The 27698-nt window shown below is 47.7% G+C and overlaps 1 protein-coding gene across 2 annotated transcripts in view; it reads right to left on the reverse strand.

The window, feature by feature from the left end:
• SLC24A3 (solute carrier family 24 member 3) overlaps nucleotides 1-27698 on the reverse strand; it is a 429713-nt gene that overhangs the window by 86163 nt on the left and 315852 nt on the right. For both annotated transcript variants that reach the window (XM_086333740.1, XM_086333741.1), the window contains exons 4-6: nucleotides 15916-15990; nucleotides 12534-12618; nucleotides 11681-11784 (exon numbers count right to left, since the gene is read on the reverse strand). In XM_086333740.1, coding sequence (XP_086189866.1) covers nucleotides 11681-11784; nucleotides 12534-12618; nucleotides 15916-15990 — 264 coding nt within the window. The remainder of the gene's footprint in view (nucleotides 1-11680; nucleotides 11785-12533; nucleotides 12619-15915; nucleotides 15991-27698) is intronic.

Here is a 27698-nt window from a genome sequence, read left to right on the forward strand (position 1 = left end):
CTGCCTGGTACATAGCAGATACTCAGAAATATTTGCTGAATCAATGAATGGACTTACTCCCAAAGATGGAATACAGTAAACATTTCCCCCAGAACCCGATCCATGGACTACTACCACCAGAGGTTTGAATTCACAGATGACGATATGAAGAAACAAACACTTCGAGTTTACGTTTTTTTGTGCAAAGACAGGCTTGTGATTCTAGATCTCCTCAGGCTATGCGGGCTGGCTACGGCTCCCACCACAAACACTTTAACCCATTTGCTCAAACCAGAAGCATGAAGTCTGATCAGTTCGGTCACAGCCCCTGCAGCGCTCTGTGCGTGTGGGGTGACAGGAGGGCAGGTGGGGTGCTCGGGGGACACGTGGCTGCGGGAGTAGACACAGCAGCCTTCCTGGCACTCTGCACACACGGTCACCACTTGCTCACGTTCTGGACTTCTTCACAACTGTGTGCGGGTTCTGCTTATGGACTAAGGGCTTGTGTGCTGGCAAGTGGGTCTCGGTGCCCAGACTGAGGGGGCCTGGGGCCACTTGGCAGTTTCAGGGGGCTCAGGAGTGGATGTGAGGGACTCAAGATGCCAGATCCCCCAGAAGGGTGGAAGTTCAGCTGATGCTACATATGCTAATTTAGGGTGAGGAGGAATTCCCATCTTTCCCTTTTCACTGGATCACACCCTCTGCTTCCTTGTGAGGCAGGTTTTGTGGGAATGCAAAGGCACTGAGCTGTGAATGGGAGCACAGCTGTGGTGTGGAGGGAGCTTAATGCACCAGGCCTCTGAGCTGGGCTTGAGGGGGAGCCTCCCATTGCCGGGCTTTCAGGATCCCTGAAGCCCTAAACTCCTCACAACTTAACAGCTCTGTGACTGACAGGTTACTTGGTCTCTCAGAGCCTCGGTTTCCTCTTTTGTAAAAACACTGTCCTCTTCAGAGGTTTCTTGTGAGGATCAGAGGGGTTTCAAGCATGAAAGTAGTGCCAGGCACAGGCTGACAGCTAAGGATGCTTGTTTAAAGAGACACGATAAAGCAGGCATCTGCCAGCCAGAGGGTTTCTGTCCCTATTGCATTCACCCATCAACCCAGGTTCAGCTGCTTGTGGGGCAGGGGGCCTGGCTGGACAATAGGCAGCAGAGGGGCCGTGGAATCCATCTGGGCGTGATCCTGACCAGAAAGACATGCGTGTCTAAAGATGGACCTTCTACTTGGGGTGGCTCTGGGATGGCTGTAAGGTTCTGGGCTCCTTGCACATTGAAAGGGAAGTGACCTTGCCTTTTTCTCCCACAGGATGAAAGAGTTCTCCAAGAATCTCTTCTATAAACTCAAATGCATCCAACACAATGCCACAGTCACTTTAAAGCATTTCTAACGGCCCTAGTCTTTACTCATCTGAAGATAAAATAAACAGGACAGAATGTCTCAGAAGGATGGTCAAGCATCATGGTACACAGACCGCTGAACTTTAGAGTAAGAGGGTGAAAACCCCACTTAAAATGGAAAATCTTAAAAAAAGGGGATACATATGAACTTATTTACAAAACTGAAGTACAGCCATGGATACAGAAAACAAACCAAGGGATAAGGGGTGGGGGAGGGATAAATGGGAGATTGGAACATACATATATATATATACACACACACACTATATATAAAATAGATAACTAATAATAAACTGCCGTATAGCACAGAGAGCTCTACTCAATATTCTGTACTGGCCAAGATGGGAAAAAGAATCTAAAAAAAAGAGTGGATATATGTATGTGTATAACTGATTCACTTTGCTGTATACCTGAAACTAATATAACATTGTAAATCAACTATACTCCAATAATTCTTTTTTAAATGGACAAAGATTTGAACAGACTCTTGCCAAACAAGATATATGTTTGGCAGGGAAGAAGCACATGAAAAGATGCTCGACATCATGACTTATCAGGGAAACGCAAGTTAAAACTATAGTGAGGTGCCACGCGTGCTCACTAGAATGGCTAAAAGCAAAACAAAACAACAATCTGAAAGTACCAAGTGCTGGAGAAGATGCAGAGCGGCTGGAATACACAGCTTGCTGGTGGGAATACAAAAGGGTTTCAGCCACTTTGAAAGTCTGTTGGTGGTTTCTTATAAACATACTCACCATATGACCCAGCAATCCCACTCCTGCCTTATTTACCCCAAAGAAATGAAATCAGTGTCCACACAAGGACCTGTAATGGATCTAAACACGTTTGTCTGTGTCACACTAGCCCTAGGGTACTGCATAGGCTTTGTTCTGTAGGCATTTATCTGCTTTCTATGATAACCAGGGACCAATGGCTATGTACGTGGAGTGGAACGGATCATAGTCTTATCTCTGGGGAGACGGAGGAAAGCGTGGTTGGTTTCTGAGTAATCTAAACCAACTGGGTAATTCTAGTTCCTGTACCACAGTGATGGGTTCAGGGATGGTCAGGTGACCTGAGTCCAATCAGATTTTTGTTTGATGATGCCATGAGGATGAAGGGTGGGGAGATATTCTTCTTCTTCCTAGTCAGTGTGAAATGTGTATATGAAGCCTGAAACTGCTACAGCCCCCAAGAAAAATAGTTATGTGGAAGGGAACAAAAGAGATTAGTGGTAAGAGAATCACAGAAAACGTGGCTGGAGGCTTGATCAAACCATGCCTGAAGTCCGGTTTTCTTCTGTATTTTTCAGACATTAATACATTCCCATCCTCTAAGAGACCAAGTTAGAGCTGGGGCTTTTTGTTTCCTGAAACCAAAAACCTCTTACCTAATCTAGATGTGGGTTCTGATCTCCAGGGATCATTTCAAGGAAGTAGAACAATCCAGGAACACGTGCTATGAGCCAAAGCTAAAGTGAGAATAGAGAGCTGGGATGAGGATGCAGAGGCCATTGAGGTGGAGCAGCAGAGAGCTGTGTGGGTGACCTTAAAGGAGCCCGGGCCAGGAACAACAGGGTCTATCAGGGGAAGATCAGGTGTGGGGCTCTGTTCGGACCCGGGCTTGTAGGGGAACAGAGGGGACAACCAAGGAAAAGATACCAGGGAACATAAGGGAGACAGCCTTGAGCAGACAGATAGTCACAGGACAGGAGCATCCAGAGGGGACCATTTATGCTGCCAGGACCAACCGCCCAAGGTGGGCTGCCTCTTGCCCAAGGTCAAGCTTGGTCCAAGGATTGAGCAGAGCTGAGCCTGCAGATGGGGCTCAAGCAGGTACAGATGCTCCTCGTCCCCTGCTCTGGACGAGGGCAGGGGATCTGCTTTCAACAAGATCTTCCTAAGGCAGGTGGCCTGACGATGACCCTGGGAGAAACTCTCTTCTACTCGAATGTGGTAGAATATCCAGGGAACACACCAGCTGGACCTGACCCAGGCCTTGGTCTACTCCTGCACCACAAATTCTCCCATTACAGCATCCTGCCTCCTGGGCAGGGCCGCTGCCTGCACTTGGCTCCTCCTGGTTTTTCCATGGATTATTCCTTCTATTCCTTGAGCTTCCCCCCCGCCGGCTACCCCAGCTCCAGCAGGGGATGGCAGGCCTACAGTTCCTAATTTTAGGTTTGGCAACTAGTGGTGTGAGATCTTCAGCCTTGCCTGTCCTCAGTTCCCAGCCTCTTGGGGAGACTGGATGCTTCTCTGGGAATTTGATAGGTGGTGTGTGGCTGGGTTTTGTCTGGTGAACAGTAAGCCAAAAACCAAGGTGCACAGGTAACTGAGGTGACCTGTAGACCTCTCACTGTATTTATCAGCCTGAATCCCCTGTCTGTTTGGGGGAATTGTAAACCCAGCAGTGGACGATGTCCTTTGATTATGAGATCAGCTTCTAGCTGAGCACTGGCTGGGCTGAGTGCTTCCATCACCCAGCTTGGGTCGCCACCATGGTGCTGACATGTCCATTTCTTGCTTTCCTTTGTTCCATTTCCTGTGTGCCTGAGTGCTAAGTCACTTTAGTTGTGTCCGACTCTTTGCCACGCTATGGACTGTAGCAGGCCAGGCTCCTCTGTCTATGGGATTCTCCAGGCAAAAATACTGGAGTGGGTTGCCACGCCTTCCTCCAGGGGATCTTCCTGACCCAGAGATTGAAACGGCATCTCTTTCATCTCCTGCATTGGCAGGTGGGTTCTTACCACTAGCACCACCTGGGAAGCCCCTGTTTCATCTCCTACACTCAACATTTCTAAGGAACACCCATGAGCTAAGGGATAATTATAAGAACTCAATAATAACATCTGGAATTTTTAAGTCGTAAGTTCCCCATGTGAAATGAGAGTGGATTTGACAGTCCGCAGATGTGACTCAAATCCAGGCTTAACTACTTCACGGTTGCCCCCTGCCTCCAGCTACTCAGTCCTCTGTCTGTGAATGAGGACGACACTATCTTAAAAGTCAGGAGGTGCATTTCTACAAATACTTATACAGTATCTAGTGTGATGCCTGCACTTTGGTGCAGGTAAGTAAGTCCCCTACATATGAGCAAGTTCCATTCTGAGAGTGCTCTACTAAGTCACTTTTGTTCATAAGTCCAGCAAAGTTAGCCTGGGTACCCAACAAGTAACGACTGTTACGACTTAGTGCCTCTTGGCAGTACCAGTGACATCACCCCTGCTTTGACACTTGCTTCTGGACATCCTGAGCTTGAAATAAAGATACGGTACTACTGTGCTCTGTACAGTACTGTCCAGTAAAGTACAACCATGTGTTGAGGGTGCACTCACATGACAGCGTACACCAGACACGTGAACCAACTTATGTGATTGCACATGTGAAGGCACATTCACATCTTTAAAAGCTCACAACTTGTAGGCTTATATGTAAGGGACTTACTGTAAATAGCAACTTAAAAAATATATATGTGTATACATATATATATATATATATAACATCTATGTGGTTTTTCTTATTCTTTCCATTTCTCTGCTGAAATTACCCACCCTCATTTATTCTTCCCACCTTTCCCTATTTAAGAGAGATGGTTTAAATGATTTTCTTCTAATTCTTGTATCTGGATCATCTGTGGTTTACTTCTGCGGTCTTTCCTTGGTTATGAGTTCTGTTCCTACCTCTTCACGGGTCCTGTAACTTACTGCTGCATCCTGGAAATTATGTACAGAAGGGTGAGAGCTGAGGAATAATCCTGGTTCTTTTCCCTCTGGAAATCTCCAGTTTTTCTCTCGCCTGTTGGCACAGGGAGGAGGTGATTATTCAGAGGTCAGCCTGGCTTCATCCGACCGGGGCTGAGTGGCAGCCCACTTTGGCTCAGTGCGACACCATCCAGCTTCCCAAGGAAGGACCAGTCTCCCAGTTCTTATCAGGATCTGATCTGGCATTCCAAATTCCCAGTTCCCTTTGCGTCCGTCCATTTCGGGTCTCAGGAGAGTGTGGGAGATGGGGCAGAGGGAATGATTTCCTTCTATTTATTGACTTGCCTTCATTTCCACCTTTCTCAGCAAATCTGGGGTGAGGAGATCAAATCATTATTGTCCCGGATGGTCTTTCAGATGCCAGTGGATGATGCTAGGCTCACTTGTCTCTATCCAGTGAACTTCTGGATCCTGCTGCTCCCCCGCATCCAGACCACCAGGGCTTACAGCTCACGTGGGATGGGCTCCTCTCTCTGGAAATTTGTCCATCAAGCCCTTCTGATCTCCACTGTCCCTTGACATCCCCGTATATGATTTTTACATTATCCAGATTTCTCCTTGCACTTCTAGGGAGCTCAGGCCTTCTGCATCCCAAGTGGAAGCAAAGACTGCCTAGAATGGCAGCTGTTATTTTGAACACAAGGGACATTCCCTGCAATCAGGCTGTCCTGGCCCTGAGCTCCGAGGAGGCAGTCTGGCACTGAGGCTGGTGTCTCCTCCCTGTGAGCTGGAGGTGAGACCTACAGGATGGCTTATGTTCGAAGGCTGTTTTGAGTGTGTAGCCATGCTTTATGGACCCCACTCATATCTCCCCACCTTTTACCATTTCAGGTCCTTCCAACAGCCAGTCTCCTAAGTCTACTTGCTAAGAGGTTTTCTCTGGGCCCCAAAGTCCACCCTGCCTGTGCTCAGTAAATTGGAACGTCACAGAATTAATGTCCCTCAAAGGCAATCCTTAAGCAATGACGAGGAAGGGTGGTAGATAAATCCCCTGCTCTTGCCCATTGGGTGCGAAAACCTGGAGGCTGTGTGCTATGCTATCTTCCCGGCCCCCTGAAGCAGCGATCCCAGCCACCCACACCAGGGACTTGCTGGGGACACACAGCCCTTGGCTGCTTTCACTTCCCTATTTCACTCCCCTACTGCCTGGCTGGCCTGTCCTGGGATCACCTTTTATTTCATTATTTTTTTAGGTTTTTTTTTTTTAAATGTGAATCATTTTTAAAGTTTTCATTGAATTTGTTACAGTGTTGTTTCTGTTTTCTGTTTTGGCTTTTTGGCCACACAGCATGTGGGATTCTAGCTCCTTGACCAGGGATCAAACCCTCAGCTCCTGCATTGGAGCACTTAACCACTGAACCGCCAGGGAAGTCTCTGAGATCAACTTTTAGATAAACTACTTGAATTTTAAATTGCTGTTTAGATTCCTCTGGGGAAACCCAATCTCAGGCAGGCAGGTCTTGATTCAGAGATCCCACCTCTGGGTGCTGTCTGGGGCTGGCATAGGCAAAGTGTTCACAGAAGGAAGGCAAACCCAGCCACTAGAAGATGGACCTCACCAGAGGACATCAGGTACATTTCTAGGATGCTGGGAGAGGAATCAGGGGCTCCTCTGCCAGCCTGTAATAACCGGAATATGAGAATTCTGCATCTGGGATGCAGTTAGACTGTTTACTGTCTGTCTATGCTTATGTCTTGAAAGCTTAACATAACTGAATGGGAGATTTAAATTCATAAGTATGTTGTTTTGCAAAACTGGCAGCAGTTCTTTTAATACAATACATAAGATACATTACTGTGTTGTCTCCAGATCTCAGTGTTCTGTCTTTGTTATTATGTTTTGCTCTTACATAAAGAAAATCTTTAGGACCAAGAACCTTTTCATACTTTCCAAGAAGCAATTTCTTTCTCGTCCCATAAAACTCCCCAAAGCACCTTAGGCGAACTCCAAGGCGCTGGGTATGTTCGCAAATTGCCAATGTAGCAGACATTCAATTACATCGAATTCATCAAAACCCTAATTGAGACAGGAACTCAAGCCTTATGGCCGAATCACTTTAATTTCAGATGGGGAGCAGACTTGGTCACTAATAGCCTTTCACGCCAGGACACCGTTAGAGAAGCCCACGGGTGCTCACTGGTAATTCTCCCCGCAAATACAAGTGCGGAGCAACGTAAATGACACTGCCAAGTGAGCCCCATGACTGGACTGATGAATCAGCTCAATTCCCAAAGTCTGTCCTGTGCTGCCACATGCCTCTGTCCCAGCTCCACTGCCTAGGAGGGCTTCTCGGAAGATAAGGCAGCATCTGTGTCTCACCGAAGTTGGTTTTCCTCCCAGCGATCAGAAGGCACAGGGACCAGGACCAGTCCTCTGAGGTCTTTCTACTAACACCTCCTCAACTTTTTTTTTTTTTTTTGGCTGTGTCAGGTCTTAGCTGTAGCACATGGGATCAGCAGTATGTCGTGCAGGATCCTTTGGTGTGGTGCACGGACTCTCGAGTTGTGACACACTGGCATAGTTGCTCTACAGCGTGTGGGATCTTAGCTTCCCAACTAGGGATTGAACCCTCATCCCCTGCATCGGAAGGCAGATTCTTAACCACTGGGCTGGCAGGGAATTCCCAACACCTCATCTTGCTTCTCATTTTCTCCCCAGCCTTCCCATTCCTCCCCACTGGCATCCCATGGTTGTTCAACTATTTTTTTTTAAACTTTTTTTAATTGGAGGATAATTGCTTTACAAAGTTGTGGTGGTTTCTGCCATACATCAGCATGAATCAGCCATAAGTATATATATATATCCGTCCCTCTTGAGCCTGTCTCCCACTCCCACCTCATCCCATCCCTCTAGGTTGTCAAAGACTACTGCCTTGAGTTCCCTGTGTCATACAGCAACTTCCCATTAGCTATCTATTTTACATATGGTCATGTGTATATTTAGGCTCAGCTGGTAAAGAATCCACCTGCAACTCAGGAGACCCCAGTTTGATTCCTGGGTTGGGAAGATCTCCTGGAGAAGGGCATGGTAACCCACTCCAGTATTTTTGCCTGGAGAACCCCCACGAATAGAGGAGCCTGGTGAGCTACAGTCCATGGGGTAGCGAAGAGTTGGACATGACTGAGTGATTAAGCACACAGCACATGTTTCAGTGCTACTCTCTCAATTTGCCCCACCCTCTCCTTCCTCTGTTGGATCCATAAGTCTGTTCTCTATGTTGAGTCTCTATTGCTACCCTGCAAGTGGGTTCATCAGCACCATTTTCCTAGATTCCATATGTAAGCGTTAATATACGATATTTGTTTTTCTCTTTCTGACTTACTTCACTCTGTATAACAGGCTCTAGGTTCATCCACCTCACTAGAACTGACTCAGATTCATTCCTTTTTATGGCTGAGTAATAGTCCATCATACATATGTACCGCATCTTTCTCCATTCACCTGTCAATGGACATCTAGGTTGCTTCCATGTCCTGGCTATTATAAATAGTGCTGCAATGAACATTGGGGTAGATGTGTCTTTTAGAATTGTGGTTTTCTCAGGGTATAAGGCGAGAAGTGGTATTGCTGGATCATATGGTAGCTTTACTTCTAGTTTTAAAAGAAATCTCCATGGGCTTCCCTACTGTTCCAGCAGTAAATAATCCACCTGCAATGCAGCAGATATGGGCTGGATCTCTGGGTTGAGAAGATTCCCTTGGAGAAGGGAATGGCAACTCCAGGATTCCACTCCAGTATTCTTGCCTGGGAAATCCCATGGATAGAGGAGCCTGGTAAGCTATAGTCCATGGGGTCACAAATGAGTTGGACATGACTTAGCAACTAAACAACAACATATTGTTCTCCATGGTGGCTGTATCAACTTACGTTCCCACCAACTGTGCAAGAGGGTTCCCTTCTCTCCACACCCTCTCCAGCACTGTTTGTAGATTTTTGATGATGGCCATTCTGTTCCACTGTACTGTTAATAAGTTCTAGCAATAGGCAGGTCAAATTATTGCGGTGACCGAGGGTGGAATCTGGAGACAGTGACCCCAGGGAACCTTTTTCTTCTCAGAGCTGACAATGCTGTCTGACTGTACTAGTGTGTGCCGTGTGGACCACGCGCTGCCGAACAAGCTCCGTTTCATCCTTACAGTGATGCTAAGAGGTAGGTGTCCTGTATCCACTCTACAGATGAGAACACTGAAGGTTAGAGAGGTGACATAACTTCTCCAAGGCTCCATGGCCAGCAAATGGCAGAGCCAGGATCCAAATCCAGGCGTATCTGATCCCCGGGCTCATGTTCTTTCCAAAACATCATTTTTTTCTCTCTCTGCAAAGACTTCTGGGATTCTACAAAGGTCTGAAAAAGAGAGCTGGGTAGCCTTGGACCTCTCCAAGTGGGCACAGGACAAGGAGAGTCAGGAGGGAGGTCAGCCCCAGAATCACCATCCAGCTCCTCTAACACCACTGTGGTTGGTGCTTCTCCCCCGATCATGTGAGAGGAGTTTGGCAAGGCCCTTCCAGGGGAGTGAAGTGACTGATCCCAGCACTTGCTAAAGTTCAGGAAGCAATTTGTCTTTTCTGCAGGTGTTCTAACCAAGCCAGTGATTAACCGCATTGCTAATAAATTATGAAACAAGTGCATTCAGCCCACCTCCTATGTAATTAGTTGTGTGGCATTTCCTCGGCACTTTTCAGCTACGTGTTTCATTTCTTTACATTATTTCTCCCCCTTTGGGCCTGACTTTGCATCAAGCTTCAGGAACAAATGACTAACGAACTAGTGACAACACTAACACCGGCCGGGCTAATACTCCTACTGCTACTGCTGTCGGTGACGACGCTAATTAAGAGAGTGCTGACAGCCACGGGCTCTGCGGAATGTGACTGTTCATCTCTGGGAGGCAATGGGAGGGCGGCCAGCATAGGTGGGGGCCAGGGAAGTACAAACGGCCCCAAAGGCAAAGATGGACACTCACTTTTGGGGGGTACTAACTACATTTACGGAGAAGGCAATGGCACCCCACTCCAGTACTCTTGCCTGGAAAATCCCATGGATGGAGGAGCCTAGTAGGCTGCAATCCATGGTGTCGCTAAGAGTCGGACACGACTGAGCGACTTCACTTTCACTTTTCACTTTCATGCATTGGAGAAGGAAATGGCAACCTACTCCAGTGTTCTTGCCTGGAGAATCCCAGGGACGGGGGAGCCTGGTGGGCTGCCGTCTATGGGGTCGCACAGAGTCGGACACGACTGAAGTGACTTAGCAGCAGCAGCAACTACATTTACAAGAGATATAAAAAATGCCATGTCACGAGTCCATAAAATCTAAGACGAGACAACGGACTGAAAGGATGAAGAAAGAAAACATTCAGTCTAGCCAGTCAGGTGTAACTTGATCACCACATATGGACCCAGCTGTCTGGCAGCCCCTTCTGGGGGTAAGCATCCAGCTGTGGGCTCTGGAGCTGACCCCTGATGGGATCAAGGTGTCCCTCTGCCTGTACCCCAGAAGCAACAAACCAACCAGGTGACCCAAACAAACCACTCGGGATGAAGATGATGGGAATGCAAAGCAGGCAGTAAGGGGGGCAGTGGTGTCAGGGAGCAGCTGGCATGAGAGTCGGTGGTGCTGGGTGCCCCCAGCCAGGGTCTGGGAAAGGATGTGGGAGATGGTTTGCAGGAACTTCCTTAGCCCTGCAAACCAACCAGCCGTTTCCAGCAGAACCTGCATCCTTCCTCCATAGCAAGGGGGCTGGAGGGGTCCCCGGGTTCCTCAGTACTGCAAGTGGGAGACCCTCACGGGCTACTGGCAGTCGCTTTTCCTAGAAGATATGGAGTCCTGGCTGTTTGGGCAGAGAGCTCAGGACTGTGTTTCTGAATAATCTTTCTATGAAAGAAACTAGGGCATCAGAGCCAGCCAGGAGGGCCGTTGGCTGCAAACCCCCAGCTGCCACTGCCAGGCTGAGGATGCCCAGCAGCCTCACATGATGGTGACATCAAGTGTCTTCTCCAGATTTTCCAAGACAGACACCAGTTGCACACGGGCCCCACGACACCTTCTGGCAGTGGAATAGTCTCTACAGGTAAAACACAGGCATGCAAAGCCTCTCATGACCCCCAAAGTGAGCTCAAGTGGATCCAGAAGTCAAATGCTTGATCCTTATAGAAAAAGAGAGAATGCTCCCCAAACTGTGACAAGTGAAGAAAAACAATATGTCATCTCCTCTCCCTCCACCCCATTAACTCCATTTCCACTCCTAAGGTTGGTTTACATCATTTCAGTTCAGATCAGGAACACAGCAAAATGAGGGTAACACCCTCAGATCTGCAGGCTGGTTACCTATTCACGTGGCTCTTGAACTCCACAATCCATCAGCCCAGAGATCAAATCACGCTGCTTGGGTTTCCAGTCCTGGCTGGGCCAGTTTCTCAGATCATGAGACCCCATGTCACCTGACCCAAGACCACTGGCCCTTGGGTGCACTCAAGGGAGACAGGCCGCTGCCTTACCTCCACAAGGGCCCCACCATGCCACGTTTTGGTGAGTCTCACCTGCCCCGCGAAGAGCCCACAGACGCCGATGATGCACAGAATGTTAAACACAGCAGAGCCCACGATGGTCCCCACGCCCACGTCGCCCTTGGTGATGAAGACTCCTGAAACACAGACCGAGGTTAGCCGGCTGCTGTGGTGGGCTGTATCCAAAGTGGGTGCGGGGCGGTGGGGGGAGATTTTTATTTATTTATTCATTTTCTATCGGAGCATAGTTGCTTTACAATGCTGTGTTGGTTTCTGCTGTACTACAAAGTGAGTCAGCCATATGTGTACATATATCCCCTCCCTCTTGAGTCTCCCTCCCTGCCCCCATCCCAGCCCTCTAGTTCATCACAGAGTATCAAACTAAGCTCCCTCGGCTATACAGCAGCTTCCCACTAGCTATCTGTTTTACACGCCCTCAAATATGTATACATGTCAATGCTACTGTCTCAGTTCATCCCACCCTCCCCTCTTCCCACCACCCCATGGACACATCTCTGTTCTTGACATCTGCATCTCTATTCCTGCTCTGCAATTATCTTCAGCAGTGCTGTTTTTCTAGATTCCATGTATATGGGGGGGAGTTTTTTAAGTGTTAGTTAGACTGTTCTCAGGATCTACAGGAAACAGCCGAGGCTTGGAGAGAACTTTCCAATCTCTATTGGAGCCTCTGTCCACGGACCATTGGAACAGGGTCTGGGACCCATTCATGCAAAGCAAAAACACCACTTTAATAAGATGAAAACAACCACTCCAGCGGGGGCGGGGAGGCTAGTGCTCTGCCCCTCGGGGTCTCAGTGCTCCTGTTTCCAGAGCCCTCGTTCTTCAGGGAGGACAGAGCTGAGATGTTCCTCAGGTTGGCACCTACCTATGACCGACGTGAACAGCTCCGGGGCTGAACTGCCCGCCGCCATGAATGTGGCTCCCGCCACATCCTCACTGAGGTGCAGGCGCTGCAGGGGAGCAAAAGCATAGGTGAATCGGGTTTCTCCTGGAACAGCAGTGACTGTGACTCCCCAGGTCCCAGCTCAGTCCCTCCTCAGCTTCCCCTTCTCCCCAGCTGGGCCACACCTCCTCCTCTGGGCAGTATCAGGGAGGGGCTACATGTTCCCTCCAAGTAAAGGTTCTGACAAGATCTAGGGATCCCAAGCCAGATGCCCCAGGGGCTGTAGAGATAATGGGGGAGGGGAGTGGTCTTGCGAGGCAGGGTGGGCCTTCACCTCTTTTTTAAAAGCTCAGTTCCCTCTATGTTGCCAAATATTCCTATTTATAGAGATGCCCAAATCCACATTTTTATGTAAAAGATTTTGACTTTTTTCATTATCTTGCTGATGTTCTCAAGCTAAATTAGGCTCATGGTAACCAGTTTTTGAGCCCTGAATCTGGGAGTTTGGGGCTGGGGAGGATCACCCATCCTCAATGCAGCCTTGAAGCCTGGGGTAGAGGGAATGGGGGGCAATGAGAATAAATAGAAAGAGATGGTGAGCCCCGCCAAGATGATCCACACAATGAGCTCTCCGGGTTACCTTGCTTGCTGACCCAAAAGGTGATTTGCAAGAAGGCACGTCAACTGAGGCTGGGTGGCGTGGGGAGCCTTTCTGCATTCACTCCTGGCCCAGAAAGGAAGCTGCCGGCTGTCAGTAAATAGGCGGCTCCCTTGGGCATCCCAGCTTAAGGGACCCTGGTCCCTCTTCCAGCAGCACCACAGTTGCACTTCCCCGCTCAGCCATTGAGGGGCAGCACGGCCTCGGTGAAGGCCCCTGGCTCCACTGACCGTCTGAAGTTGCCGCGGAGCCCTGCTGAACATTTTGACCTGGAAACCTGGGTTCCCTGGATCTTGACTGAGCAGTAAACGTTCCAGGTGTTTGTGAGAAGACCCCAAGATGGAGATGCGGCTGTGTGAAGGTGAAAGGTGTGGCCGTGAGGGTGGCCAGGCATCCCATCTCCCTGGGCAGGTACCCCAGCAGTGCTCAGGGTCCATGGCTGGTTTGCCCAGGCTCGCCAGAAGCTGTGAGCCTCACTCTGCAGTGTCTGCTCCAGCTCGGGCTCCCGCTGGGGCGTTAGCTGTGGAGTCCACCCCGGGGCTCATGCATGTCCTGTTCCTCTCTCTGTTTCATTCATCACATTGCTTCTTCCTTCTGGACCTCCCCTCCTCTTTCACCCCTCATTCATGTCAGCTTTGGCCACATCTCACTGGGTCCTGGTTGGTTGGGGGAGCACTTCCTGCCTTGGGACCCTTTCCATCTATTAGAACAGTCATCAAAAGCTTTCTAGCTTCCTCCTGAGAAACTCCTATGTCTGGGCCGGGCATCCCCAGGGCTCCCCACACGCTGAGTCTTGTCCCTGGGTCTCCCAGCTTAGTTCTCCTGCCGGACTCTTGGCTTACATATGTCCTTGTAAGACACTGCCACTGAGACCGCTGCTCACATCCTGCCCCTGCACAAGCCCTTCCCTGATCTCAAGGTGAGTCAATTCTGTTCCCCTCTGTTCTTCTGTTCCCCTCTTCTCTGCATCTCCAGCTCCAGCACTTCACCTGTCCCCGGGTCTCACTCTGGAGCTGCTCTGAGCCCCAGGCCCCTTGACGGCCAGGATCACACCACATTTCACCTTGATTCCTCCCCAGGGGGTGTGCTCACAGGTGCCATGTGTGTCCCCAGTGGAGGAGAACACATTCTGACAATTGCATGTACATTTCCAGCACCAGGTCTTAACTTGGCTATTAAACAATGTGTGATTAGAGAGTGGTTGGCTTTGTGTGAGGACTAAACTGCTCCTGGTGGGTTTTAGAGACCACAGATGACCCTGATCACTGGCACTTGGTGCCTCCCCCTCTTCTCCACCAGGTGACCCTGTTCTCAGGTTAAATTGCTTTGGACAAAAGGCCTGCACACTGGCCAGCCATCCATCTCAGAAACCAGCTCTCTCACTTCCCTTCTCCCACCTCCACTGTACAGAGGAACCCACTCGGGGTCTCTCTAGGGTTGCTGTGGGATGATTCTCTTTCAAGTACACAAAACTAACTGACTTCAGGAGGTGGAAGAAACTGCTTAAGCTAGTAGTTCTCCAGCGTGGCTTCCAGACCAGCACATCACCTGGGAACTTGTTGGAAATGTAACTTCTGTTCCCCACTGTCCCGCAAGACCCAGTGACTCAGACACGGCGGGAGGGACAGTCCAGGCTGAGGGCAACGTAAAGGGACAGGAGTTCCGGACAGACAGGAGGTGCACCTGGGAGAGACACTTTCTGAAAACGGGATTCTGAATTAAAAATAAAACAGAAAGCTTCCAGATAAAGGAGACCACATTTCAAATCAGAAAAAGAGATGAAAGAAGCAAGAGAATTGAAAGAGCTCTGGATATGCTAAATATTTTCAGATGAAAGGGATGTAATTGGCCCTGGCGTCCCCTGGGCTGACTTCGAAGAGACCCTTTCCTGGTCTCTGCAGCCAGTTCTTTCATTGTCTTGCTCTTGGGGGCCCTGCTTGCAGTATTTCTGCACATGCACAGAGAGGAAGGGTGGTGGAGGTGAGGCTGAAGACTTCTCACTCTTCGCGGACCCCACAAATCATGAGGGAGGATTATGGCGGCAGAATGAAAGAGAGGGGAGGAAGGTGGAGGAAAGAGGAAGAAAGAGTGAGACTTAAAAGAAAAAGAAAGTGGGAACAGAACACAAACCGCATTTCGAGTTACGCCAAAGGGTGCAGGGAGAGCTGGCCGGAAGGGTTAAAGCCCAGCTATGGATGGGCATGGGCTCCTCTGGTAGCTCAGTTGATAAAGAATTCGCCTGCAATACAGGAGATCCCAGTTCGATCCCTGGGTCGGGGAGATCCCCTGGAAAAGGGATAGGCTACCCACTCTGGTGTTTATGGGCTTCCCTCGTGGCTCAAATGGTAAGGAATCTGTCTGCAATGCGGGATATCTGGGTTTGATCCCTGGGTTGGGAAGATCCTCTGGAAAAGAGAAAGGCTACCCACTCCAGTATTCTTGCCTGGAGAATCCCCATGGACAGAGGAGCCTAGTGGGCAACAATCATGGAGTCTCAAAGAGCTGGACACTACTGAGCGACTAACCACTACCCAACACAGCATGGATGAGCACAATGAAACTCTAAGCAGACCAGTGAGTTTCTGGGCTACCATTGCCCACAGCTCTGAAGCATGCTGGTGCCTGGCCTTCCCACCCAGCAGCATGCAGGGCTCCTCAGGATCTCAGTGGAGGAGGCTGGAACAGTTCCAGTGCTCAAACATGTACCTCACAGATCTTTTCCAAGGAGGGGACGAAGAAGTCATCACACACAATGGCCAGCGCGTAGAACATGTACATGGCCTGGAAGAGAGGAGAGAAGGGGTTAAAGTCAGAGTCAGGGCAGAGCCCCTGGGGTGAGGGTCAGGCCACCCTCTGCTTCAAGAACATCCTGTCTTCATTAATTCAGCAGCTTATACTGTACACCAAGTCTTTGCAATGCCTGTCACCTATCACATGCTCACCTTGTCCACCTCCTAGATCCCCAAGTGTGCCATGGATGCTGCTCCCGGGCCTTTGCACTTGCTGTTCCCACTGCCCGGAACACGTTCCCTCCAGATCACCTTGCCTCAGCCCTCCATGTACTTAGGACCTCTGGGTTAATGTCAATCTAAGCAAAAGGCCCTCCCATCCCCCATATTCTGCTTTGTTTTTCTTGATCTGTTTTATATACAACAGGCTAAAAGCCCCAACGCCTCTTACAAGTCCATAAACTCTCTCTCCAAGACCATGTTCCAATATTATGTATTGATCTTCCTCGAGTAAGAAGCTTCGTCTAATGCACAGCAGTGCCAACACTTGGATTAGGACGAGAAATGAGCAGATTTGCCAAGCTCTCTGTGCTCTCAAGGGTGAAGCCTACTGAAAACCAAGTTAGTTTCATGCCCAAGGCAGCATGAGGTAGGACACCCACCCACAGATGCTCTATGACAAGGCTCCTCTGGACACCTAGGGGCCTGCCAGGCCACGGGCTTCTTTCCAGCTCAGAGCACCTGGCATCTGAGGGCAGCCTGCCACTTTACTTACAAGAAACTCTCTTCCAGCTCTTTGCTATGTTACCCACTAGAAGTCAGGTTCCCACTGGGAAAACAGAACAAGATATCGATGGGGTGCTGTGTGTGTCGGGGGGCAGGGGGATGAAGGAACTCTGTACCTTCTGTGCAGTTATGCTGTGAACCTAAAACTGCTCTAAAAGGTCTACCATTAATAATAATAAAACAACAGTATAAAGGAACGAAACAAATGTACAAAGTCAAACTTGAAGATGCAAAGGACCTACTGAAAGTGGTGACACAGATGATTCTATCAATACACTGGTCCAAATACTTCAGAGAACGAGGCATTTGGGGATTAATTTGACCATTCCTATATTTCCAAAGGATAATATAATATCATCATTTACGATGATAACAATACCACCACTATTAATCATATTTGCCCCTCTTTGTTGGGCCAGGAATTAAGGCATGTTCTGGTGGTCTCAGTTCTCCTAACTCACATGGGAGGCAGGCGGTTCCTGATCCATCTCCCAGACACCACAGAGGACATCTTAACTTCTCCAAGGATCCTCTCCAAGCTGCCCACAGGGCCATTGTCACCCCGTGCAGAGGTCGCTTTTGATTTCTGCCTCATCCCCGCTTCCTATTTCAGCTCACTTACTAATGACTGCCTTCGCCAGCCACACAGAGGGAGGGACAGTTTCAGAATCCTAGTCAGCCACTTTTGGGGGCTGCCCGTCAGAGCCACTGATGTCCTTATTTATTTATATTTGAAAAGGTTTATTTTGATTGTGTGTTCACATAAATATACCATTTATACAGAAGAATAAATGTGATCAGCATGAACATTAGTAAACCCTTGCTACCTCTGTATTTGGAGTGAATCCCTCTTTTCCTCTATAAATGAATGGACCGTAAACAGTGTTACAATAAAAAAAAAATCTTTAAGCATATATCCTTTTGCATTTCTAGGATAAGCTTCCAGATGGGGAGTTGTTGGATAATGGTCTTTAATGTTATTATTTTTACAAGGTGCACTGCAAAATACAAGACAGATTGCTGCTGCCACTACTGCTAAGTCACTTTAGTCGTGTCCGACTCTGTGCGACCCCATAGACGGCAGCCCACCAGGCTCCCCCGTCCCTGGGATTCTCCAGGCAAGAACACTGGAGTGGGTTGCCATTTCCTTCTCCAATGCAGGAAAGTGAAAAGTGGAAGTGAAGTCGTTCAGTTGTGTCCGACTCCTAGCGACCCCATGGAGTGCATCCCACCAGGCCCCTCTGTCCATGGGATTTTCCAGGCAAGAGCACTGGAGTGGGGTGCCATTGCCTTCTCCGACAAGATTGGAAGTCTCAAAAAGGGCTGAGCTGGCCCAATACCCTGGGATTGCCCACGTGGAGCCTAGGCCAGTGGAAACTGCGGCTCAGCTACAGCAGCCAAGGCAGGTGAATGTGGGTCGCGCTCTAAAGACCATGAGTGAAGATGTCTGCGGGAGGGGGTCGTCTATGTGAGCTGCAGCTCCAGTATCAGACCACAAGGGCTTTTCTTCCCTGGAATGCATCAGGACATCTCTACTCAGACACCGACCCACGTGCTGCCAGGGACCATGGGTCATGTTTCAGGTTTATGTGTCTTCAAGATACATAAGGGAGAAGGGAGGCAGCTATGTCCTTCACGTGTTCCTCACTATCCTGTTCCAGGTTTGCCCAGAGTGAGGGCCAGGTTTGCCTGGAGTGAATAGGTTCCAAGACGGGAGCACTCAAATAGTAGCTGGTGTTGCCTTCTGAAGCCATTCAGGGAAGTGGCCAAGGAGCATGCCTGGAACAGCGACTGCTGGAAGAGGCAGCCCGCAGCCTTGGAGGGAGCCCAGGATGGGGTCAAGGACCTCACACCCAGTCCTGGACTTGACACTTCCAAGCTGTGTGACCTTGAGAGACTATCCTTAGCTCGCTAGCCTTCAGCACAAACCCCACCATGCTCTCTAGTTAGCTTCTGTGGCTGCTAGAGAGGAGCAAATGGAAAAGAAAAAGAGCCAAGACGTGTCCCAGTCATCCCTGCTGTCTCAGCTGAGATTGATCAAGCTCAACCCAGTTCTGCTAAACCCCAAACACCCACATGCTAAATAAATGTTTATTGTTGTATGTTGTTGAGGTTTTCAGGCCATTTGTTATACAGCACTATTGTAGTAACAGCTTAACAGCTACAGCCAAGGTGATGAAAGGAGCCATAGTGAAAACAATAATAATAAGAAGTAACTTCCAAGAAGTTTAAACTTTGCTGTTGTTCTAAATGGCTATATAGTCAGCTTTTCTAGCCTCCCTGGAACTAGCCATGACCACTGACACAATTTTGGGCAATGGGAATAAGGGACAGATTCAAGTAAAGTCACCCTTTCTTCTTGCCTTGAACTCAGATGTGATGTCTAGAATGCCAGCAGCCATTATGTGACCATGAGACAATAAACATGACAATACATACGAACATGCTAAGGGTACCAGAGCCCCAAAGAATGCTATTCACCAATCTAATGCCAGAAACCACCTGCCTCTGTACTTCTTAGTAGGTGATAAAATGAATCTCCTATTTGCCTCAGTCCCCATTAATTGGGACTTCTGTACTTGCAGCTGTGTGCCTCCCTAACAGATACAAGGCATAAAAGATTCATTCTGCTGGGTGTGGGTGAAGGAGGTCAGAGAAGGCTTCACAGAGAAAGTGGCTAATGAACTAGGATTTTGAAAGATAAATTCTATTTCATCAGGCAATTTTAAAAGTTGATTGGGACTAATAAACTAGAGAACTTTGGTAAAAATAGTTAAACTGCAAAATATCTAAGGTAACAGGAAGTCATCATGGCCTGGGGCTTTATGGGGGTGAATAGGCTCTAGATGAAATGTTGATACACATAAGGACTTCCGAATTGTTGAGGGCAAATGTATCCCACCAGCATGACATTAGCCCCGCTGTTTTATGTGGCATCTACAGTCAGCGGTTTTCACAGACAATTTCCTTTTGCTGCATTATCTGTACTCATGTTTCTCTATCGTTAATTTCAGCGAAGGTGGTACTGGAAAAGCAATTTCTAGAGAAGACTGTAGAAATCTGGCTTTGGTAGAAATCGTTCTAAATCTCCCAGGGAATATGATCAGAATAAACAACAACAACAACAACAAAAAGATCTTCCTTTTTTCCGTCTCTGTCTTTTTCATGGTTTCAAGTGATCATATACAATTATACTTGGAAAAAAGTTTTTTCTTTAAAAATCATTCTCCCCCTCTTGAAAAGTTTGGTGCTGGCCCCATGATGCTATGGCAGGACCAACTCACACACCCACTCTCAGGCTCTGCTACCATTGTAGATATCATTCTGCTGGAACAGCTCACTGCCCTGGTGATTAGAGAGAGACACCATCTCAGCCAGCCTTGGATTCTGACCAAGAGGATCTGAGATTGGGGACCTGGCTGCAGGGAAGAGGAACACAGCAGATGGTTAGGGGTGCCCCCTGGTCCTACCATGTTCATCAGGCTTCAGGGAACTCTGCTGCCTTTCTGTGGGCTTCCAGGTGGTGCTAGTGGTAAAGACCCTGCCAGACAATGCAGGAGACAGAACAGATGTGGGTTCAATCCCTGGGTCTGAAAGATCCCCTGGAGAAGGGCATGAAAACCCACTCTGTCATTCTTGCCTGGAGAATCCCATGGACAGAGGAGCCTGGTGGGTTAAAGTCCATGGGATCGCAAAGAGTTGGACATGACTGAAATGACTTCACACGCACGAGCGCGCGCGCACACACACACACACACACACTGCCTTTCAGTAGTCAGAATTTGCCTCAATCTGCTTGAAGACCTGACCAGAGGATGTTGGTGCATCAGTCCCTGCTCCCTCACTCCCTGAGAGGGTCCCTCCACTTCATCCTCCTGGGTTCCCACAGCTGAATCAAGCTTCAGGAGCCTGTAGTGTCATAAGTTCCATTGCTGACCTTTTAGCAGCAATCTCTCCTTCCCCCATCTCACTTCCTACACCACTAGCAACATTTCCTTCCTTCACAAGTGACCACTGAGTTCTAATCATTGTCTTAAGGTCAGCTTCCAGGAGACCCCAAGTTAAAGTGAGAGGGAAGTGGGTTAAGGAAGACTGTTGCTGCTGCTGCTGCTAAGTCGCTTCAGTTGTGTCCAACTCTGTGCGACCCCATAGACTGCAGCCCACCAGGCTCCTCCATCCCTGGGATTCTCCAGGCAAGAACACTGGAGTGGGTCGCCATTTCCTTCTCCAATGCATGAAAGTGAAAAGTGAAAGCGAAGTCGCTCAGTCGTGTCCGACCCTTAGCGACCCCATGGACTTCAGCCCTCCAGGCTCCTCCGTCCATGGGATTTTCCAGGCAAGAGTACTTGAGTGGGGTGCCATTGTCTTCTCCGAAGGAAGACTGTGAAAGGAACTCAATGCAGCATTGAAACCAAGCTGCACCACCAAATGCAGAATGTTTATAATAAGGGAAACTGTGCAAGGGGGAGAGGAGGGATGTATGTGATCTATCTGTACTTCCTACTCATTTTTTTCTGTAAACCTAAAACTATTCTAAATAAATAAATGTATTTTTGGAGGAGTTTGGGATTAACATACATACATACATATATATATATATATACATACTACAAATAAACAAAAGGGCCTACTATATAGCATAAGGAACTATATTCAACATCTTTTAATAACCTATAATGGAAAAGAATCCAAAAAACATGTGTGGATGTATACATACATAACTGAATCACTTTGCTGTATACCCAAAAGTAACATAACATTGTAAGTTAATTATACTTCAGTTTTTTAAAATAGCTAAAAAAATAAAATAAACAAAACATCGTATAGAAAAAAAAAGAAATCAAGGTGGACCACTCTCAGAAACAACTATCTTCCTAAAGTCGAGTGGGGACAGTAGTTAAGTGTCTGGCAATGAGCTTTTCTTGTTGGAACATAAGTGCCTGACATTAGGCTTTTGATCTCCAGGGCATCCATTCCAAAGGCTCCCGTCTCAATAAACACATCGCCAGCTACACAACTACATGAGGAGACAGGCTGCCTCACCCAGGAAGTTCCCCTTTCAGAAATCCTGTGTGACCCAAATAAGTGACCACTGGACTGACCCCGATTTTCCCTACCTGCACCCTAAACTCCTGCTCTTAGGTTTTAAATTTGCCAATAAAGAGTGAACCAGAGAAACCCTAGACACCCTACACTTGCCCTCAATAAAGGCAGGACCCCAGCTCTGTTCCCCACTCTGTCTCCCCACCCTGGCCACCCATGACCTCACCGTGTGGCCCTATACACCCAAGAATCTGGGAGTAATAAACTTTGTCCTTTCAAAGTTCCCTGGTTGCTGTTTCTGGGGTGTGTCCTGCCATTGAGATAGAACCAGGAGGGCCAATCCAGCCTCAACACTGGCTGCTGCTCAGGAGATGCCCATGGGAGTGCACCAGCAGCCCGACCAAGGTGAGTGCACTCCCAGCCAGAGCATTGCTCTCAAAGGCTGAGGGCAACAGACTCGGGATTGTTCTCTTCACCCCACCCCTAGTCCTCCGTAATCGGCATCGGAAGGTCATCGAAACCACTGCCAACTGAAAAGGATTCTCTCACAGGGACTCAAATGCTAAAGGAGGTTGAGTGTATGTTAATACTCCTGCTCACCAGCATAAACCTGTCATTGTGTTACCTGATGCCTTTCACGTTACCAGATAAAGCCCATGGCTGACAGTGTTCTCGGAGGTCAGCACCCTGGGGTCACTGTCTCAGAGCCGTGGAATGAGATCTGCCTTCTCTTCCTTTGTTCTCTCGACTCTTTCTTCCCCACCCCAATGCCTCTCATATGGGGTCCACTCTGAGAATGGTTCCTGAGTCCCTGAGGACCTCATTTATTTCGCTTGCTTGACAGTTTCTCAGGGAAGTGGGGGTGGTAATTGCCATCTCCCCATAATATCCACTAAAGGCATGTTCTGGGGACAGGTTTCTGTAGCTGGGCTGATGTGTGCGTGGGCCTTAGAGGGGCTCCCTGATGGGGGCAGGCACACACATGCTCCACTGACCCTCACAATCATGGCTGCAGGATGGGGTGCTGGTTCAATCCAGCCTCCTCGCAGTGGGGACCAAGTCATTAACCTGGTTCAGGTCAGCCAGCTAGTGGGTGGCAGAGGCAGGATTTGAGCCCAGGGAACTATCTCCCTACTACATGGCTCTCATCACCACACCATGGCACCTCTCTCTCTTCCTTTATACACATATAGATAGATATAGATATATGTACAGATTTAAAGATTGGAGAAGGAAATAGCAACCCACTCCAGTATTCTTGCCTGGAAAATTCCATGGGCAGAGGAACCTGGTGAGTGCCAGTTCATGGGGTTGCAAAGAGTCAGATATATATATACACAATATATATGTGTGTGTGTGTGTATATATATATATATATATATAGAGAGAGAGAGAGAGAGAGAGAGAGCAGACGGGAGGAGCTACCCCACGCCCCAACGCCCGAGGCCAGGGGCGGCAGCCGGGAGGAGCAACCCCACGTCCAAAGAGCCGTGGCTGCGTGGGCACAGGAGGGCCTAGAGGAGCTATCCCACGTTGAAGGTCAGGAAGGGCTGCGGTGAGGAGATACCCCTTGTTCAAGGTAAGGAGCAGTGGCTGCGCTTTGCTGGAGCAGCCATGAAGAGATACCCTACGCCCGAGGTAAGAGAAACCCAAGTAAGATGGTAGGTGTTGCAAGAGGGCATCAGAGGGCAGACACACTGAAACCATACTCACAGAAAACTAGTCAATCTAATCACACTAGGACCACAGCCTTGTCTAACTCAATGAAACTAAGCCATGCCATTGGGGCAACCCAAGATGGGTGGGTCATGGTGGAGAGATCTGACAGAATGTGGTCCACTGGAGAAGGGAATGGCAAACCACTTCAGTATTCTTGCCTTGAGAACCCCATGAACAGTATGAAAAGGCTAAATGATAGGATACTCAAAGAGGAACTCCCCAGGTCCGTAAGTGCCCAGTATGCTACTGGAGATCAGTGGAGAAATAACTCCAGAAAGAATGAAGGGATGGAGCCAAAGCAAAAAGAATACCCAGCTGTGGATGTGACTGGTGATAGAAGCAAGGTCCAATGCTGTAAAGAGCAATATTGCATAGGAACCTGGAATGTCAGGTCCATGAATCAAGGCAAATTGGAAGTGGTCAAGCAAGAGATGGCAAGAGTGAATGTCGAAATTCTAGGAATCAGTGAACTAAAATGGACTGGAATGGGTGAATTTAACTCAGATGACCATTATATCTACTACTGTGGGCAGGAATCCCTCAGCAGAAATGGAGAAGCCATCATGGTCAACAAAAGAGTCCAAAATGCAGTACTTGGATGCAATCTCAAAAACGACAGAATGATCTCTGTTCATTTCCAAGGCAAACCATTCAATATCACAGTGAAGTCTATGCCCCAACCAGTAACGCTGAAGAGGCTGAAGTTGAATGGTTCTATGAAGACCTACAAGACCTTTTAGAACTAACACCCCAAAAAGATGTCCTTTTCATTATAGGGGACTGGAATGCAAAAGTAGGAAGTCAAGAAACACCTGGATTAACAGGTAAATTTGGCCTTGGAATACAGAATGAAGCAGGGCAAAGACTAATAGAGTTTTGCCAAGAAAATGCACTGGTCATAACAAACACCCTCTTCCAACAACACAAGAGAAGACTCTATACATGGACATCACCAGATGGTCAACACTGAAATCAGATTAATTACAGTCTTTGCAGCCAAAGATGGAGAAGCTCTATACAGTCAGCAAAAACAAGACCAGGAGCTGACTGTGGCTCAGATCATGAACTCCTTATTGCCAAATTCAGACTTAAATTGAAGAAAGTAGGGAAAACCACTAGACCATTCAGGTATGACCTAAATCAAATCCCTTATGATTATACAGTGGAAGTGAGAAATAGATTTAAGGGCCTAGATCTGATAGAGTGCCTGATGAACTATGGAATGAGGTTCGTGACATTGTACAGGAGACAGGGATCAAGACCATCCCCATGGAAAAGAAATGCAAAAAAGCAAAATGGCTGTCTGAGGAGGCCTTACAAATAGCTGTGAAAAGAAGAGAAGCGAAAAGCAAAGGAGAAAAAGATATAAGCATCTGAATGCAGAGTTCCAAAGAATAGCAAGAAGAGATAAGAAAGTCTTCTTCAGCGATCAATGCAAAGAAATAAGAGGAAAACAACAGAATGGGAAAGACTAGAGATCTCTTCAAGAAAATTAGAGATACCAAGGGAACATTTCATGCAAAGATGGGCTCGATAAAGGACAGAAATGGTATGGACCTAACAGAAGCAGAAGATATTAAGAAGAGGTGGCAAGAATACACAGAAGAACTGTACAAAAAAGATCTTCATGACCCAGATAATCACGATGGTGTGATCACTGACCTAGAGCCAGACATCCTGGAATGAGAAGTCAAGTGGGCCTTAGAAAGCATCACTACGAACAAAGCTAGTGGAGGTGATAGAATTCCAGTTAAGCTATTCCAAATCCTGAAAGATGATGCTATGGAAGTGCTGTACTCAATATGCCAGCAAATTTGGAAAACTCAGCAGTGGCCACAGGACTGGAAAAGGTCATTTTTCTTTCCAATCCCAAAGAAAGGCAATGCCAAAGAATGCTCAAACTACCGCACAATTGCACTCATCTCACACACTAGTAAAGTAATGCTCAAAATTCTCCAAGCCAGGCTTCAGCAATATGTGAACCGTGAACTTCCTGATGTTCAAGCTGGTTTTAGAAAAGGCAGAGGAACCAGAGATCAAATTGCCAACATCTTCTGGATCATGGAAAAAGCAAGAGAGTTCCAGAAAAACATCTACTTCTGCTTTATTGACTATGCCAAAGCCTTTGACTGTGTGGATCACAATAAACTGTGGAAAATTCTGAAAGAGATGGGAATCCCAGACCACCTGACCTGCCTCTTGAGAAATCTGTATGCAGGTCAGGAAGCAACAGTTAGAACTGGACATGGAACAACAGACTGGTTCCAAATAGGAAAAGGAGTACATCAAAGCTGTATATTGTCACCCTGCTTATTTAACTTATATGCAGAGAAATGCTGGACTGGAAGAAGCACAAGCTGGAATCAAGACAGCCAGGAGTAATATCAATAACCTCAGATATGCAGATGACACCACCCTTATGGCAGAAAGTGAAGAGGAACTCAAAAACCTCTTGATGAAAGTGAAAGTGGAGAGTGAAAAAGCTGGCTTAAAGCTCAACATTCAGAAAATGAAGATCATGGCATCCGGTCCCATAACTTCATGGGAAATAGATGGGGAAACAGTGGAAACAGTGTCAGGCTTTCTTTTTTTGGGCTCCAAAATCACTGCAGATGGTGACTGCAGCCATGAAATTAAAAGACGCTTACTCCTTGGAAGGAAAGTTATGACCAACCTAGATAGCACATTCAAAAGCAGAGACATTACTTTGCCAACAAAGGTTCATCTAGTCAAGGCTATGGTTTTTCCTGTGGTCATGTATGGATGTGAGAGTTGGACTGTGAAGAAGGCTGAGTGCCGAAGAATTGATGCTTTTGAACTGTGGTGTTGGAGAAGACTCTTGAGAGTCCCTTGCACGATCCAACCAGTCCATTCTGAAGATCAGCCCTGGGATTTCTTTGGAAGGAATGATGCTAAAGCTGAAACTCCAGTACTTTGGCCACCTCATGCGAAGAGTTGACTCATTGGAAAAGACTCTGATGCTGGGAGGGATTGGGGGAAGGAGGAGAAGGGGACGATAGAGGATGAGATGGCTGGATGGCATCACTGACTCGATGGATGTGAGTCTGGGTGAACTCTGGGAGTTGGTGATGGACAGGGAGGCCTGGCGTGCTGTGATTTATGGGGTCGCAAAGAGTCGGACACTACTGAGCGACTGAACTGAACTGATATATATATAATCCCCTGAAGAAGAGCGTGGCAACCCACTCCAGTATTCTTGCCTAGAGAATCCCATGGACAGAGGAGCTGGGCAGGCTACAGTCCACAGGGTTGCAGAGTCGGACACGACTGAAGCGATTTAGCACACAAGCACATATATACATATATTATACATCTCCCCATATTTTTTGACTTTTAAAAACTTCATTTTTTTATTGTGTTAAATATGCACAAGATTTACCATTTTAACCATGTTTAAGTGTACAGCTTCATGGCATTAAGTATCACAGCTGTACCACCATCACCTCTAGATCCTTTTCATCTTTCCAAACTGAAACTGTCTCCACTAAACACTAACTCCCCATTCCCTCTCCTCCCAGCCTCTGGTGATCATCTTTCTACTTTCTGTGTCTATGAATGTGACAACTCTACTAGAGACCTCATATAAGGGGAATCCTACAGTATTTGTCCCTTTGTGACTGTCTTATTTCACTCAGCATAATGTCTGCACAGTTCATACATGCTGCAGCAAGGGTCAGAATGCCTTTCCTTTTCAAGGCTGAGTAATATTCTATTGTAAGGATATGCCACATTCTATTTAATCATTCATCTGTCACTGCACATTTGGGTTGCTTCCATCTTTCATCTATAGTCAATAACTTTGCTGTGAACATTGATGTACAAATCTCTGAGTTCCTTCTTGCAATTCTTTGGAGGTAGATACCCAGAAGTGGAATCACTGGATCATATGGTAATTCTGTGTTTCATTTTCTGAGGACCTGCCATACTGCTCTCCAAAGGGGCTGCACCATTTTACATTCCTTCCAACAGTTTACAAGCTCCAGTTTCTCCATATCTTCACCAATACTTGTTATTTTGTTTTTATTTATTTTTTCGATAGTAGCTATCTTAACAGGTGTGAGATAATGTGATCAAGGCACAGTTTGGGGTTTTGTTAACGAGTTCATTTTTGAAGAAGTAGTTACCAACCCCTCCACCCCAGCCGCACCCCCGCCCCGCCTCACCACCATCAAAGCCCTGCTGTCAGGATAG

Source organism: Bos grunniens, chromosome 13 (genome assembly GCF_055505025.1).
Source record: "Bos grunniens cultivar Pamir isolate PY7600 chromosome 13, Bosgru_T2T1.0, whole genome shotgun sequence".
In the NCBI taxonomy this organism is placed as follows: domain Eukaryota; kingdom Metazoa; phylum Chordata; class Mammalia; order Artiodactyla; family Bovidae; genus Bos; species Bos grunniens.